At 41.9% G+C, this 12,880-nt stretch overlaps 1 protein-coding gene across 1 annotated transcript in view; it reads left to right on the plus strand.

Annotated features, from left to right (window-relative positions):
* The window catches only part of PLD1 (phospholipase D1), a 171,673-nt gene that overhangs the window by 111,243 nt on the left and 47,550 nt on the right, over positions 1 to 12,880 (plus strand). Inside the window, exons 20-21 of the mRNA XM_008060895.2 lie at positions 7,383 to 7,493; positions 8,791 to 8,879. Of these exons, the coding sequence (XP_008059086.1) occupies positions 7,383 to 7,493; positions 8,791 to 8,879 (200 nt within the window). The remainder of the gene's footprint in view (positions 1 to 7,382; positions 7,494 to 8,790; positions 8,880 to 12,880) is intronic.

Here is a 12,880-nt window from a genome sequence, read left to right on the forward strand (position 1 = left end):
CACCAGGAAAATACCTGTAGCAAATATTTAGTCATCCCAGGCTAAGGAAAACTCATTTGAACTTGGAAGCACAGATAGCTATGATTTATACATAAGTTGATGAATATTTTATGAACCCATTTAATTTTATTTTACCTGGAGAGAGAAAAATTACCCATGCTAGAAGATAAAATAGGAATCTTGGTATTAAGTAAGAGAGTTTAAGATCTGAACTTTCACTAAAATGGACATAGTGGTTGACTTATCAAAGTTAGCTGATGTTAATTATCTGTTGAAACCGTTTTGCTGGGAATTGTATAATTTTATGAGCAGTGAAGGCTGTTGTAACCTAGTGCTGCACGTACATACATTTTCCATGTGTGCTGACTTACATTCTCATCCTGCTGCCCTGGTAAGACAGAGATACTCTGTAAAACACCTCTCTTCATTCGCCTTCTCCACGTCAGTGTATGTCATGTTACAAATGGGACTAGATCAGAGGGTCTTTTCTGATAAGTTTGTATGCTCGTCCCTAATATCTTCAGGTGGCCTGGACTCAGGAATCTACAAAGCCAGTTAACTTAAAAGGGCATTTACCACTCATTAATTCATTTACTCACTCATTTATTTATTCAGCTGACATGTTAATTAAGTGCCATCTGTTTGCACAGTGACGTCTCCAAGGCACACATAGGTGCTGCGTGAGCAGACAGAAGCTGTCTCTGGAAGCTTAGGTAGCTGGGGAGGGAAAGCTGTGATGTTAATAATTCAGTTAACAATGCAAAGTATGGTCTTTGCTTAAATGCCAGTATGAAAGTGGGACCAGCATGCCATGAAAGTTTGGCAAAGCAGAGGGACACAGTATTCACGCAAAGCAGAGGGCTGGGTGTCCACGCAAAAGAGCAATTTCACCTGCTCAGAAGACTACAGTAAAGCAATTGCTCTTAGAGAGGTGGTAATGAGGTTAGATGGTAGAAGTCTAGGAGGAGGTGTCTGGAGTGCTGGCCTGCTGAAGTTGGGCCTGGTTCTGGAAGCCTCAAGGGAACTTTGAAACTTATTTTTTCATCAGAACAAGCGTGACATGTGAATATTTTATGAAGATTAACGTAGGACAGGGTTTTCCAAACTGGGTTTTGCCTATGAAATGTTGATAACCTTTCCACAAAAAAGATGTCCAGGGGATAAGTGAACTTTTGCAGGGTTCTTTAATACAGGCCTCCTTCATGCCTTTGTTATGCCAATGTGTATTGTAAGGCACTAAGAGGGAATGCAGCGTGAATATTTCCCAAGCTAATTTATTGGAGAATCTCTTGTTTTATGTCTACTTGTCTGTTTCCTTCTATCTGAAGCAACAACTGGGACCAAAGGTTTATACACTAGTGCTTGCTAGACCAGGGAGAGAGCAAGAGCAAGGGGACCAGCGAAGAGGCTGTTACAGTAATTCTGGTGTATAATTAAGGCCAGAAATGAAAGGAAGGGACAAGTGGGAGGTATTTTTGAAGAAAGTGACGGGGACATATGACTGAAAACTGAAAATTTGGGGCAGAGAAAAGAGTTAAAGATAATTAGTTTGGTGTCACTGGCAGTGAGTCCAGAGAAGTGGTACTTTTTATTACATCGGGAAGCTTATAGTAGAAACCATTCCTGGAGATAGCCATGCTGCGAATTCCTACCTATACTGAGACATTGGAAGCATGTCTTCAATCCTGTTTATATGAAAGGAGGGAAAGGAGGAAGGAAAGGGGGAAGGGAGGGGGGAGGCAAGAACAAAGAAGGGAAGAAGAATGGGTGAAGAGTAAGGAGGAAAGGAAACAAGGAGGGCGGGAAAGAGAAAGGAAAAGGAACAAGAAAATTTGCAGGCAAATGTAAGTGACATCCAGATTATACTGCTGAAGAAATTTATTCCCACACTCATCCAGATAAATAGACAAATGTCCAAATAACATTTCAGAGGCTCTATTAGGTGTCAAAGGACAGCACAATGTTTGCAGAACAGTGTGAGAGAAGAAAGTGGGTAGATGGGTAGTGAAGTGGGTAGGTGGAGCAAAGGAGTCCACTTCGGCTGGGCACAGTGGCTCATACAGGAGCTTGAGGCTAGGAGTTTGAAACTAGCCCAGGCAACACAGGAGACCCCATCTCTACAAAAAAAAATTTTTTTTAATTAGTTAGGCATAGTGGCACCCAGGAAGCTGAAGTGGGAAGAACACTTGAGCTCAGGAGGTCGAGGCTGCAGTGAGCCATGATGGCAACACTGCACTCCATCCTGGGAAACAGTGAGACCCTGTCTCAAAAAAAAAAAAAGAGAGAAAATCACTTTACTAATTTCCATGGAAGTTATATGTCACGGGAGTTGTTTTTCATGTGTGTGCCAGGTCTTTGTGCCCTAACATTTGTGTGAGTGTCTCTCTGGGTCTTGGTTGGCAGAGCTAATGTGAACAGTGAGTGTTTACTCTGTGCCTGGCCCTGTGCTAAGCTGTTTGTGGATGATCTCACATTCATCAGTCTATGAGCTGCACTACTGTTCAGTTCTCATTTGACATGTGAAGAAACAGACTCACAGTAAGTGGGGGGGCTGGCTGGATTCTGAGCAGTCTGGCTTCAGTGCCTGTTAACTGTGGAGGCTCTTTCCATGAGCCCAGGATGGTGGTAACCACCAAAGCTCTAGCAGAGTATAGCTCATGTCCTGTTTGCCTTTTGGCATGGCCGTGCCTCAGCATAGCCCAACTCCACCCCTGACTCTCCTTTTGCTTCTTTCTGGCCCCCAGTGACTACCTTTTTCCTAGGACTTGTGTCTCATGAAGCCCCATTCTTCAAATTACCTTTTCTTTCTGCCCTTTACCTCAAGATTTGCTTTTTCTTCTTGTTCTTCAGGCAAAAGGATCATCTGGTGGGAATAGCTGCACACTGATATGGATGGCTGACATGAAAAGAAAGAGCTTGACAGGATGAAGCGGGTTCTTGGGCTGGGCTAGTGTCTTTTTTTTTTTTTGAGTTGGAGTCTCACTCTGTCACCCAGGCTGAAGTGCAGTGGCACGCTCACAGCCACCCCAGCTTCGACCTGCTGGACTTCAGAGATCCTTCCGCCTCAGCCTTCCAAAGACCTGGAACTACAGGCCTCTGCTACCATACCCTGCTGATTTATTTTATTTATTATAGAGACAAAGTCTCGCCAAGTTGCCCAGGCTGGTCTTGAACCTGCAGGCTCAGGCAATCCTCTCACCTCGGCCTCCCAAAGTACTGGGACTATGGGCTGAGCCACCAAGCCTGGCCTAATTTTTGATCTATTGTTGAGATGAGGTCTCGCCAAGATGCCTGGGCTGCTCTCAAACCCACGGGCTCAGGCAATCCACTCGCCTCGGCCTCCCAAAGCGCTGGGATGACAGACTGAGCCACCGAGCCAGACTGGGCCAGTGTCTTCATACCGCTTGCCTTCTGCTCCTCAGTACAGACTGGAAGGATAAGGCCCAAGGATCTCGACTGCCCTCCCCCAGCCCACACCCTTTGCGAGTGTCTATGCAGATGCCACCCTCTACTTGTGGGACATATGAAAAGTGCTTTAATCCTAGACAGTCTTTGTTCCATGATCGACCTGGATCTCAGGGAAATAAAAAGGAATTCACATATGTGCTGTCTTTATAGGTAATGAAAGCATTTTGGGGAGAGAGAGGAAATGAGCTTGGGACAAATACCAAGAGAGCTCTGAAAGTTTTTCGTCAGAAAGAGGTTTCTGTTATTTAGTCCATATATTTGATTTGGGCCTATAGTATGAAAGAGAGTTAGGGTTTGCGGTTCAAAAAAGGCTCTTTTTCAAGTTTAAAATAGGGCCCAGTGCAGAGGAAGATGTCTGGTCCAAGTTACAGTTCTGAGGCTAAGCCATAAAATCAGAAATATGCTGTTTTTATATACATTTAAATGATGTATTCAGGCTTGAGGTTTGGAAAGTATAGGTTAGAGTTGATTCTTAGCACAGTTGGAACTGTGAGATAAACCACATTTTTGCATGTGAGGGAGGAGTTTGAGGCATCTCTCAGTTGCATTGGTTTGCCAGGTCAGTGAAGAAAAAACAAGAGAGAAAACTTTACATCTAAAATACTGGAAATCCATCTGAATGTGTTTGCCTTACTTGAATATTGATAGAACTTTCTGGACTGTCAAACATTCCAGACAGTTAAGCTGATTTTTAATAACCTCAGGGTTCCATCAGTTAAGGACGCAGGCCAAGCAAGAGGAAAGTTCATATTTTAAATTCAACTTGTGGTGATGGGAAATTTGAGCTAATAAGAATAGCTGCAGACGAATAATAATTCCAAGTAACTTTTTTTTCTATGTTGTCTGAAAGATATGTTTCAAGTTTAGCCAAAAATGATGACTCTTTTTAATTAAATGAGTTTTCATTTTGAGTAAAGGATATGAATTTGGACTCGGACAATAGGATAGATTATGATGGAGCCCCTTGAGGTGTGGGTGCCCCCATGGTTTTAGAGGCATCCGAGAGGGCACCCTCTACTTTTTTTTAATGCTCTCTTACAGGCTAATACGTAAAACGGTCTTCTTTTGGCTCACAGCTCTACTTAGGTTAATTTAGTTGCTTTTAGAAAGGGAAACATTTACCATTATCCTTCATAGGTAAAATGGCAAATATGTGACCTTCATGCCTTCCCTTTCATAGCAGCCACTGGTAATCGACCTCAGATCTCTTCCTCAGTATGCCTGTCTCAAGAATCTTATCTTCCACAGAACTGTCCAGGAAGCCACTCTGAATCTGTTAGACTTGACATGCGAGTTGACACCTACTTGACAGTCCTAATTTATATCTTATGTGAATGAATATATTGAATCTTCAAGTCAGAACAAATTTTGAGAGTGGGCAAGGAAAGGTAGTGTAAAGTTTTAGGATTTGAGGGAAAGACTCAGATGTTACCACTAAGGATAGGTCATAAACTTGACCTGTAATTTTTGTACAGAGATAGACATGCCATGTATGAAGTATCTTGTACTAAGTGCCATGTACCATTATTGGCATTTTTTGCTTGTTGTGCCATTTTTTTTTCTTCCCAGCAGTTTTGTGGGGGGGAGAAAGAGAAGTGTCAGCCGTACAGTGGAGGAAACTGAACCTCCATGATGATAAATGACTTGTCCAAAGTGACAGAGCTGGTAAATGTGGAGCTTTAACTGTCATCTCAAGAGTTCCTTTCTTCCCCCATACGCTGCAATTATCTAGTTTCCAGAGTTACACAGAATCGATTAGGTTGGCATGAGGATCTTCTCAGGAGAGACTGCGTTTTCAGGATCAGGCTCCCTAGCAAAAAAATCCAACATTTATTTGAGTAGACTAAGAATTGAAACTCCTATTTGTTCAGCCTTTGTTATTTCTCCCTGATAAACCACGATGCAGTTCTTCAGAAAGGATGTTAGAATCAAGATATTTTCCTAGTTTGGATCATATGTGTCCAAACTTTCCTCACGAATTTTCCTCTGTGATATTTAACCATTCATGTCCACAACTGAATTTTGAAACTTCATTGCACATATTCATCTGATAAAATTAAATAAAATGCTTCGAGGGGAGATATTTCATAATAAATTTCTCATTCTAGACAAAGAATGACATAATCAGTGATTTTTAGTACTAGGTTTGAATTTCAGTAGCCTTATAGATAGAATTTTAAAGTTATTGATTACAGCAAGAATCTCATCAGACCTATTATATATAGCATCCATAGAACTGATTGTGTGCTGGATAATTTTGCATATTCCTAATAAATATGTGGCCATTCGTTCTGTCTTCAATTTCAGCTGACCTCGTGAGGGACAGTTTCAACATTCAAGTCAGGAATAGCAAAGTTTCTTTGTAGTGATTCTTCTGTGATGTCACACTATTGTTTTAGGACTTGCTATATGCTGACATCATGCTGCAGTATGAGTGAGAGTGCTGCAGTAAGTGACATCTGAGGGTTGTGTGCTGTTGAGGAAGCCTTTATTCCATGTCCTCTAGTCCCTCTTCCTATGTACAGCCAGTCTGTTCTGCAGCATCTGCACAATCCACTACAGCACAGATGCATCCTCTGTGCTCTCATTAATGACATCACTTATGGACCACCTAAAGGTGCCAGGCCTTCTGCCTCACGTTTCACAGTACTTCACTTTATTCTCTACAACCCTATAAGGTGAAACTCCATTTTATGGAACAAAATCTAAGGTGCAAAGAGGGTAAGAAACAGCTGGTAAGTAGTTGAGCTAGGCTTTTTAAACTTAGGCAGCCCTGCTCTCTACATCAGTGCATTTACCTGTATTCAGGTGTTTGAACTAGAAGCTCTTAGCTTTTATAACACAGGTGGAGCAGGTGAGTGTCTGAACAGAGGGGATGCAACTAGTGGTGAGAAAGAGGCAAGGCTGACAAATCCTCTAAAGGACAAACTGAGTCAGATCTGCAATGGAATATGGGCTCTGAGAAGAAGAGCCCCCCAAGAGCACTCAAAGATGGATAAAGTGATGCTGCACTCCTGGCCAGTGGTTATTTGATTTGAAAAATGGCTTAGAGATAACAGTCATGAGCTCAGCTTTTATCTGTTTAATCTGAGGTGATGGGGTTAACTCCAAATTGATGGCACGGCAGACAGATATGATGAAACAGCAAAACAGTGTGGCATGGTAGACAAACATAGGACACGGAATGAGACATAAACTCAAGCTCTGATGCCAGTGTTAGTATCCCTGTGACACCGTGCAAGTTCATTACTTCTCAGAGCCTCAGTTTTCTTTCCTGCAATTGGTTTCCTTTATTATCACCATGAGAAAGTTTAAAGTGACACACCACGAACTAGACAGCTAATTAAAGGTAGAATGAAGATTACATGCCTAAATGAACTATCTTTTAGATTGTATTAATCTGAACAAAATCTATGTGGGGGAAAAGGTATGTTCCCATTATTAAGGAGGAGCTAGGAAGGTCACACCATCGAATCCAAAGCAGGACCCTTTTGAGAATGAGATTGGGTACTATTAATAGACACACCAGAACAACAGGCATTCTGGTAACTGTGGGATGGTCACTGGAAAGTGTACAAGTGGCTACCCTTCTCATAGTCACCAGAAGGGGCACTTCTGAAACGTTCTTGTAGCAACCACAATTTGTGTTTTCCAATTATGAATACAAATAACCCTGGATGGAAGAGAGTGTTTTCAGCTGGGCTTTTCCTCATGGACCGTGTCCAGGACCAGCTCCTGTCCCTCTTCCTTGGCAGTGTTCCTCCCCCTCGTGCTCTCCCTTGGCTCACATGTGACACTCAGGACCCCGCAGCCATTCAGCTGTTCAGAAGAAAAAGGAGCGATTTCCTTGCACTGGTGCATCTGGTGTCAGCTCCGTTGTCTGACGTTTGCACTTTCCGGATTGCTGTCTGTAGGTACTGCGTTCTGCTGCTGACTGGTCTGCTGGAATAAAGTACTACGAAGAATCCATCCACACCGCTTATGTCCATACGATAGAGAACAGCAAGCACTATATCTACATCGAAGTAAGTCCTGCTCATGTAAAGTTGTATAAGAAACTGCCTTCCCTTAATATCACACAGAGACAGCAGGGTCCCCCGACCAGGGCCTGCCATACTGAGGAGCATGTGTTGGGATGTGAAGAATACTGGAGAAGTACTGATTCATGTCACCTGAGTTTGGCCTCCCCAGCACACCTGGGACTTGCTGTGCACTGTCATTAACTCAGGGTTCCCACGGGCGTCTCCCACATCCTTGCTATTAAAATGCTTCAACTCATTGTGATGTTACTAGCCAGAAATACTCCCCCCTGCCAATGTGCAGGTTTTGATCTTTGTTTGATCCTGGGGTGGAGGGCTTGAGTGTGAGGCAAGTCCTATTTCAGGGGAGCACAAGCAGGGGTGAGCTGCTTGGAGCCCTCTGGGTGCCGCTGGTTTGGGGAGAGTGGAGTAGGGAGAGTGCAGGGAAAAGAGCATGGCAAAGGAAGATGTGAGAACAGTAAAGACGAGAACTGTCTTCTTCACACCTGTGTGAGTGGTTTTTCATTATGAAACTACTCGGGTCCCAGAGTTTGTGTTCAGAGTAGATGAGAAGATCTGGGAACACTGAGTTTAGTTTGGAAACTTAATTATACTTGAAAACATACTTTGAAGTTCAGAGCACTTGGAAATCCCTGAGAAAACAAAAAGTCACAAAAATGGAAAAAATAAATCAGTGCACATTTCCCTTCTTTATTCTAGTTTTCCCCCTGCCACCATTTAAAAAAATGGATGGGGGAGACGGGTTAGCTGGGCAACCAATCCAGCTCTGCCTTCCTTCCCGTTGAATCCTGGCTCTCCCACAATTCATTAGAGGTAAAAAGGAAAGAACTGGAACTTTATTTATTTCATGAGTCTGGAGAAAGAGAGAGCTAATTAAAATATTAGCAAGCTAAATGCACTGTGGTCTCTCGGATGGAGTCATGCAATAGAAGCAGGACATTAGTGGAAAAATTCATGAACTCTGCATAAAGTCTGGAGTTTGGTAAGCGCTATTAGTATTAGGAATTTCAACAGTTATACCATGGTAGCATAAGATATTAAGGTTGACTCATCCATTACCTGGAATCATTTTGCTTCATCTCTTTAGAGTAGCATTAATACCAGCTTTTCTTTTTAAATTCAGTGTCATTTACTTTCCTGGTGTGGTTTCAGTGAGCAGGACTTGTCTGCTGTGTGAAACATTTTTTTAAAATATCAATGTGTTTTTTGTTATTTACCACATTTGTATATGCACTACAAAGGAAAGAGAGACTTAGGTGACTGTCCTGTGTATTTCTCACAGAACCAGTTTTTCATAAGCTGTGCTGATGACAAAGTTGTATTCAACAAGGTGGGTGATGCCATTGCTCAGAGGATCCTGAAAGCTCACAGGTAATGTGTTTTCCTTTGACTGGGAGCTGTTGCTATAGATGTCCTTGTGTTTGCTACAAAAGTGCCATCATTTCCCAGCAACCTGGAATGTGGTTCAGCCAATGTAGTTATCGATACCTTTAATCTGAGTCAATTGCTAAGAATTGTTGCATTCCTTTTTGAGGGTACTTGGATTCTTCCAGGGAACAATCACTTTTTCCTGATCAATCTCTTTCCCACGCATGAGAATTGTGATTTGATTTATTTAATGGCAGACAATGAGCTGTGTGAAAAGCAAAGCAAAATAGACATGATATTTTGCTATGGGTTATATTTAAATTTTGGTTGCTGTCTCATTTCTTCAGCTCATGGAATTATTTCTTTAATAACAGTTTTATTGAGATAGAATTCACATACTATGCAATCCACCTACTTCAACTGTACCACTCAGTGAATTTTAGCATATTCACAGAGTTGCACAACTGTCACCTGATCAATTTTAGAACGTTTCTAGCACCTCAGAAAGAAGCCCCACTGGCAGTCATTACCTACTCCGTCCATATTTTAGCCTCTGGTAACCACTAATCTATTTTCTTTTTCTATAGATTTGGGCAAATCTATAGAAAAGTCTAGTCATGTCATAGAAATAGAATCGTGCAGTATGTGGTCTTTTATGGCGGACTTCTTTCACTTAGCATAATGTTCTCAAAGCTTATCTGTATTCCGGCATGTATCAGTACTTCATTTCTTTTTATTGCCAGATAATATTCCCTAATATGGGTGTACCACATTTTAGTTTATCCATTCATTAGTTGGTGGACATTTGGGTTGTTTCCACTTGGGGACTATTATGAATAATGATGCTATAAACATTCTGTACTAGTTTTTGTACAGACATATGTTTTCATTTCTCTTGGGGTATAGTTGCCAGGGCATATGATAGCTCCATGTTTAACACTTTGAGATTCTGCTAGACTGTCTTCCAAAGTGGCTATACCACTTTATATTCCCACAGTATATGAGGGGTCCAGTTTCTCTATATCATTGCCAATGTGGATGTCTCTCTTTGATGATAGTCATCCTGGTAGGTATGAAGTGGTATCTCATTGTGGTTTCAATTTGAATTTCCCCAATGACTAATGATATTGAGCATCTTTTGGTGTACGTATTGGCCATTCATGTATTACCTATGGATAAATGTCTATTCAAATCCCTTGCCCATTTGTCCATTGGGTTATTTGATGTTTTGTTGTTGAGTTGTAAGAGCTCTTTATATAGTCTGGATGAAAGTCTATCAGACATATGACTTACAAATATTTTCTCACAGTCAGTGGATTGTCTTTTTACTCTTATGATGATGTCATTTGAAACATAAGTTTTTGATTTTGATAAAGTCTAATTTATCTATTTTTTAAATCAGTTGTACTTTTGGTGTTATATCTAAGAAATCGCTGCCTGATCTAGGACCATGAAGACGTATACCTTTTTTCTTTTAAGAATTTTATAGCTTTAGCTCCTACATTTAGATCTTCTATTCATTTTGTTACTTTTTTGTAAATGGTGTGAGTTAGGGACCCAACTTCATTCTTTTGCTTGTAGAGATAGCATTGTCCTAGCGCCATTTACCTATTCTTTTCCCACTGAATGGTCTTGACGCCTGGGACAATTTCTTTTTATGGCTTATTTCAGCTCTATGTAAAAGCAAAATAAACAAGTAAACAAGACCATCATATACTTTATTATTTCAAGTCATTAGACACATGCAGTGAGGAACAAGTTCATACACACTTGGGACTTGAAACATTTTTTGACTCCTAGTGTCATGTGGTACTTTGATGTATTTCTTTCCCATAATAAGTGGGGGCTTTTAGACTTAAGGACATGTTATAGCAATAACTATCAGCATTTTACATGATTCATCATTTTTGTCTGCATTATCTCACTGAATCTTCACAGCTCCACTTGGAAGTAGGTAATTTAGTGATTGTTGTTGTTGCTGTCCCACTTTCAGAATTAAGAACAGTGATTCAAGAGGCTATGTGACTTATCTAGGCCACCAACAGCAATAGGCATAAATAACTTTGAGCCCAGGTTTTTCAGCTTTTGGCCAAATGCCTCCCCTTGCGTCACGTGGCTCCACTGATGATTGGATTAAAGGCCCATTCAGGGTTTTTCCAAACTGAGGCAAGTGTGTGAGGCCGTTATAGTTTCTTCCCATTGATCAGTCATTGGATACAGGCTGATCCCAGAGAGTGGGGCGACCCCGAGTGAGGCTGGCCCCTTTGGCCTGTGGAGGGCAATGCCCGGAGAAGGGCTTCTCTGTGAGTGAGGAGTCAGTGGCCGTACTCTCAGCAGCTGATGGGATAGCTTCTTGCTCCCTCGTGAGGGGGTCTAGGGCAGCACACAGTGGCATCCACTACATCCTGCAGGATGAACAGTGGGTTTCACCCTTAGCTGCCCATTGAAATCACCAACGGACCATCACAAAATGACGGACATGCCTGAATCCACTCCAGGATTGCTGGATTATAATGTCCTGGAGTGGGGCCCCAGAACCTGTATTTTATCATGCTTCAGAGGTGACTCCAGGACACAGCTAAGATTGCTTAATACTCTTCTGAAACAGCAACTGATATAGCCATCAGTATTCATGGTGGTCTGTGTCTTTACAAGCAACCTTTGACTTTCCCATCTCATATCTCTTCTTTTGAGTTGGAATCTCACTCCATCGCCCAGGCTGGAGGGCAGTGGCGTGCTCACGGCCACCCCAGTGTCGACCTGCTGGGCTCCAGCAATCCTTCCACCTCAGCCTTCCAAGGAGCCAGAACTACAGGCACGCTCCACCATGCCCAGCTAACTTTTGATGTGTTGTAGACACGAGATCTCACCAAGATCCCCTGGCTGGTCTCAAACCCGCAGGCTCAGGCGATCCACTCACCTCGACCTCCCAAAGTGCTGGGATGACAGGCTGAGCCATCAAGCCCAGCTGTATCTTTTTAAAGAAAGTCGCCATAGGTTCTGTTTCCAAGAGGACTTAAAAACAGCCTTGTTTACAGTTAAACATACATGTATACACAGAGCTTCCTCAGACCCTTACCAGTGTGTCCCAGCTTGCTGGATTGACAAAATCATATCATCTTTCTGTCAACTCCTATATTTCCTTGATGCAGGTGTATTTGCTTGATCTATAAAGCACATTTGGCATTTGGCAAAAGAGAAAACAAATTTTTTATGAAACTGTGGTAAGTCACAGAAAAACATCAAGTTGACAAGGGAGCTCATTAAGCCGAGCAGTGAATTGTGAATTTTGGAACTGTGATCAGCTAATAAATAGAGTAAAAGGAACCTAAACTTCACTCACACCAGTTATTAGTTCCTTATAGTATACAGTTTAGTCAGGACCTGTAAGATTTGATTTGAAGTATTTGGGAGCCTGAAAGAATATTTTTCTTTACCAAATTAATTTGTTTTGTACAATCTAAACTTCATCTATAATCATAAAATGACAGCACTTTAGGGCTAGGAAAGACTTCAAGATATTTTCTGGCTGAGCATTTCTCCGTGATCTCACTAGCTTCTCCAGAAGTGGGGAGGTCTGTGATGGAGAGAATGGCAAGGTGGACCCGCTGCAAACTGGAGCTCGTGCTTGGAGGGCCTTGGAGCACATCAAAGACTCGGGCAGTTCCAAGCTTATTTGGTAGAAAATAGCTGGTGAGACCACCAAATTTCAAATTAACTTTGTGTCCTTTAGCTGTGGTCTCTCAGCAGTCTCACTTTTGGATAGACGCATTTCAAAATGGTCCGTATATCCCATGTTTAGACTTCCAGTGGATACACACACACACATCGTGGAAACATATTTTATGGTTTTCACCTTCTCTGCATCTCCACATTATTGTTCATCATCCTACAGTAATTGCAACTGTAAAATCTATTTTCACTTCATTTCAAATCTGTGAGCTTTGTATACTTAGGCAAGGTAAAGGCCAATTTAAAAGTTCATCTTGCAGGTTGCCTGCAGA

The sequence above is a fragment of the Carlito syrichta genome, unplaced genomic scaffold (genome assembly GCF_000164805.1).
Source record: "Carlito syrichta isolate Samal-C Ts95f unplaced genomic scaffold, Tarsius_syrichta-2.0.1 Scaffold304767, whole genome shotgun sequence".
In the NCBI taxonomy this organism is placed as follows: Eukaryota; Metazoa; Chordata; class Mammalia; order Primates; family Tarsiidae; genus Carlito; species Carlito syrichta.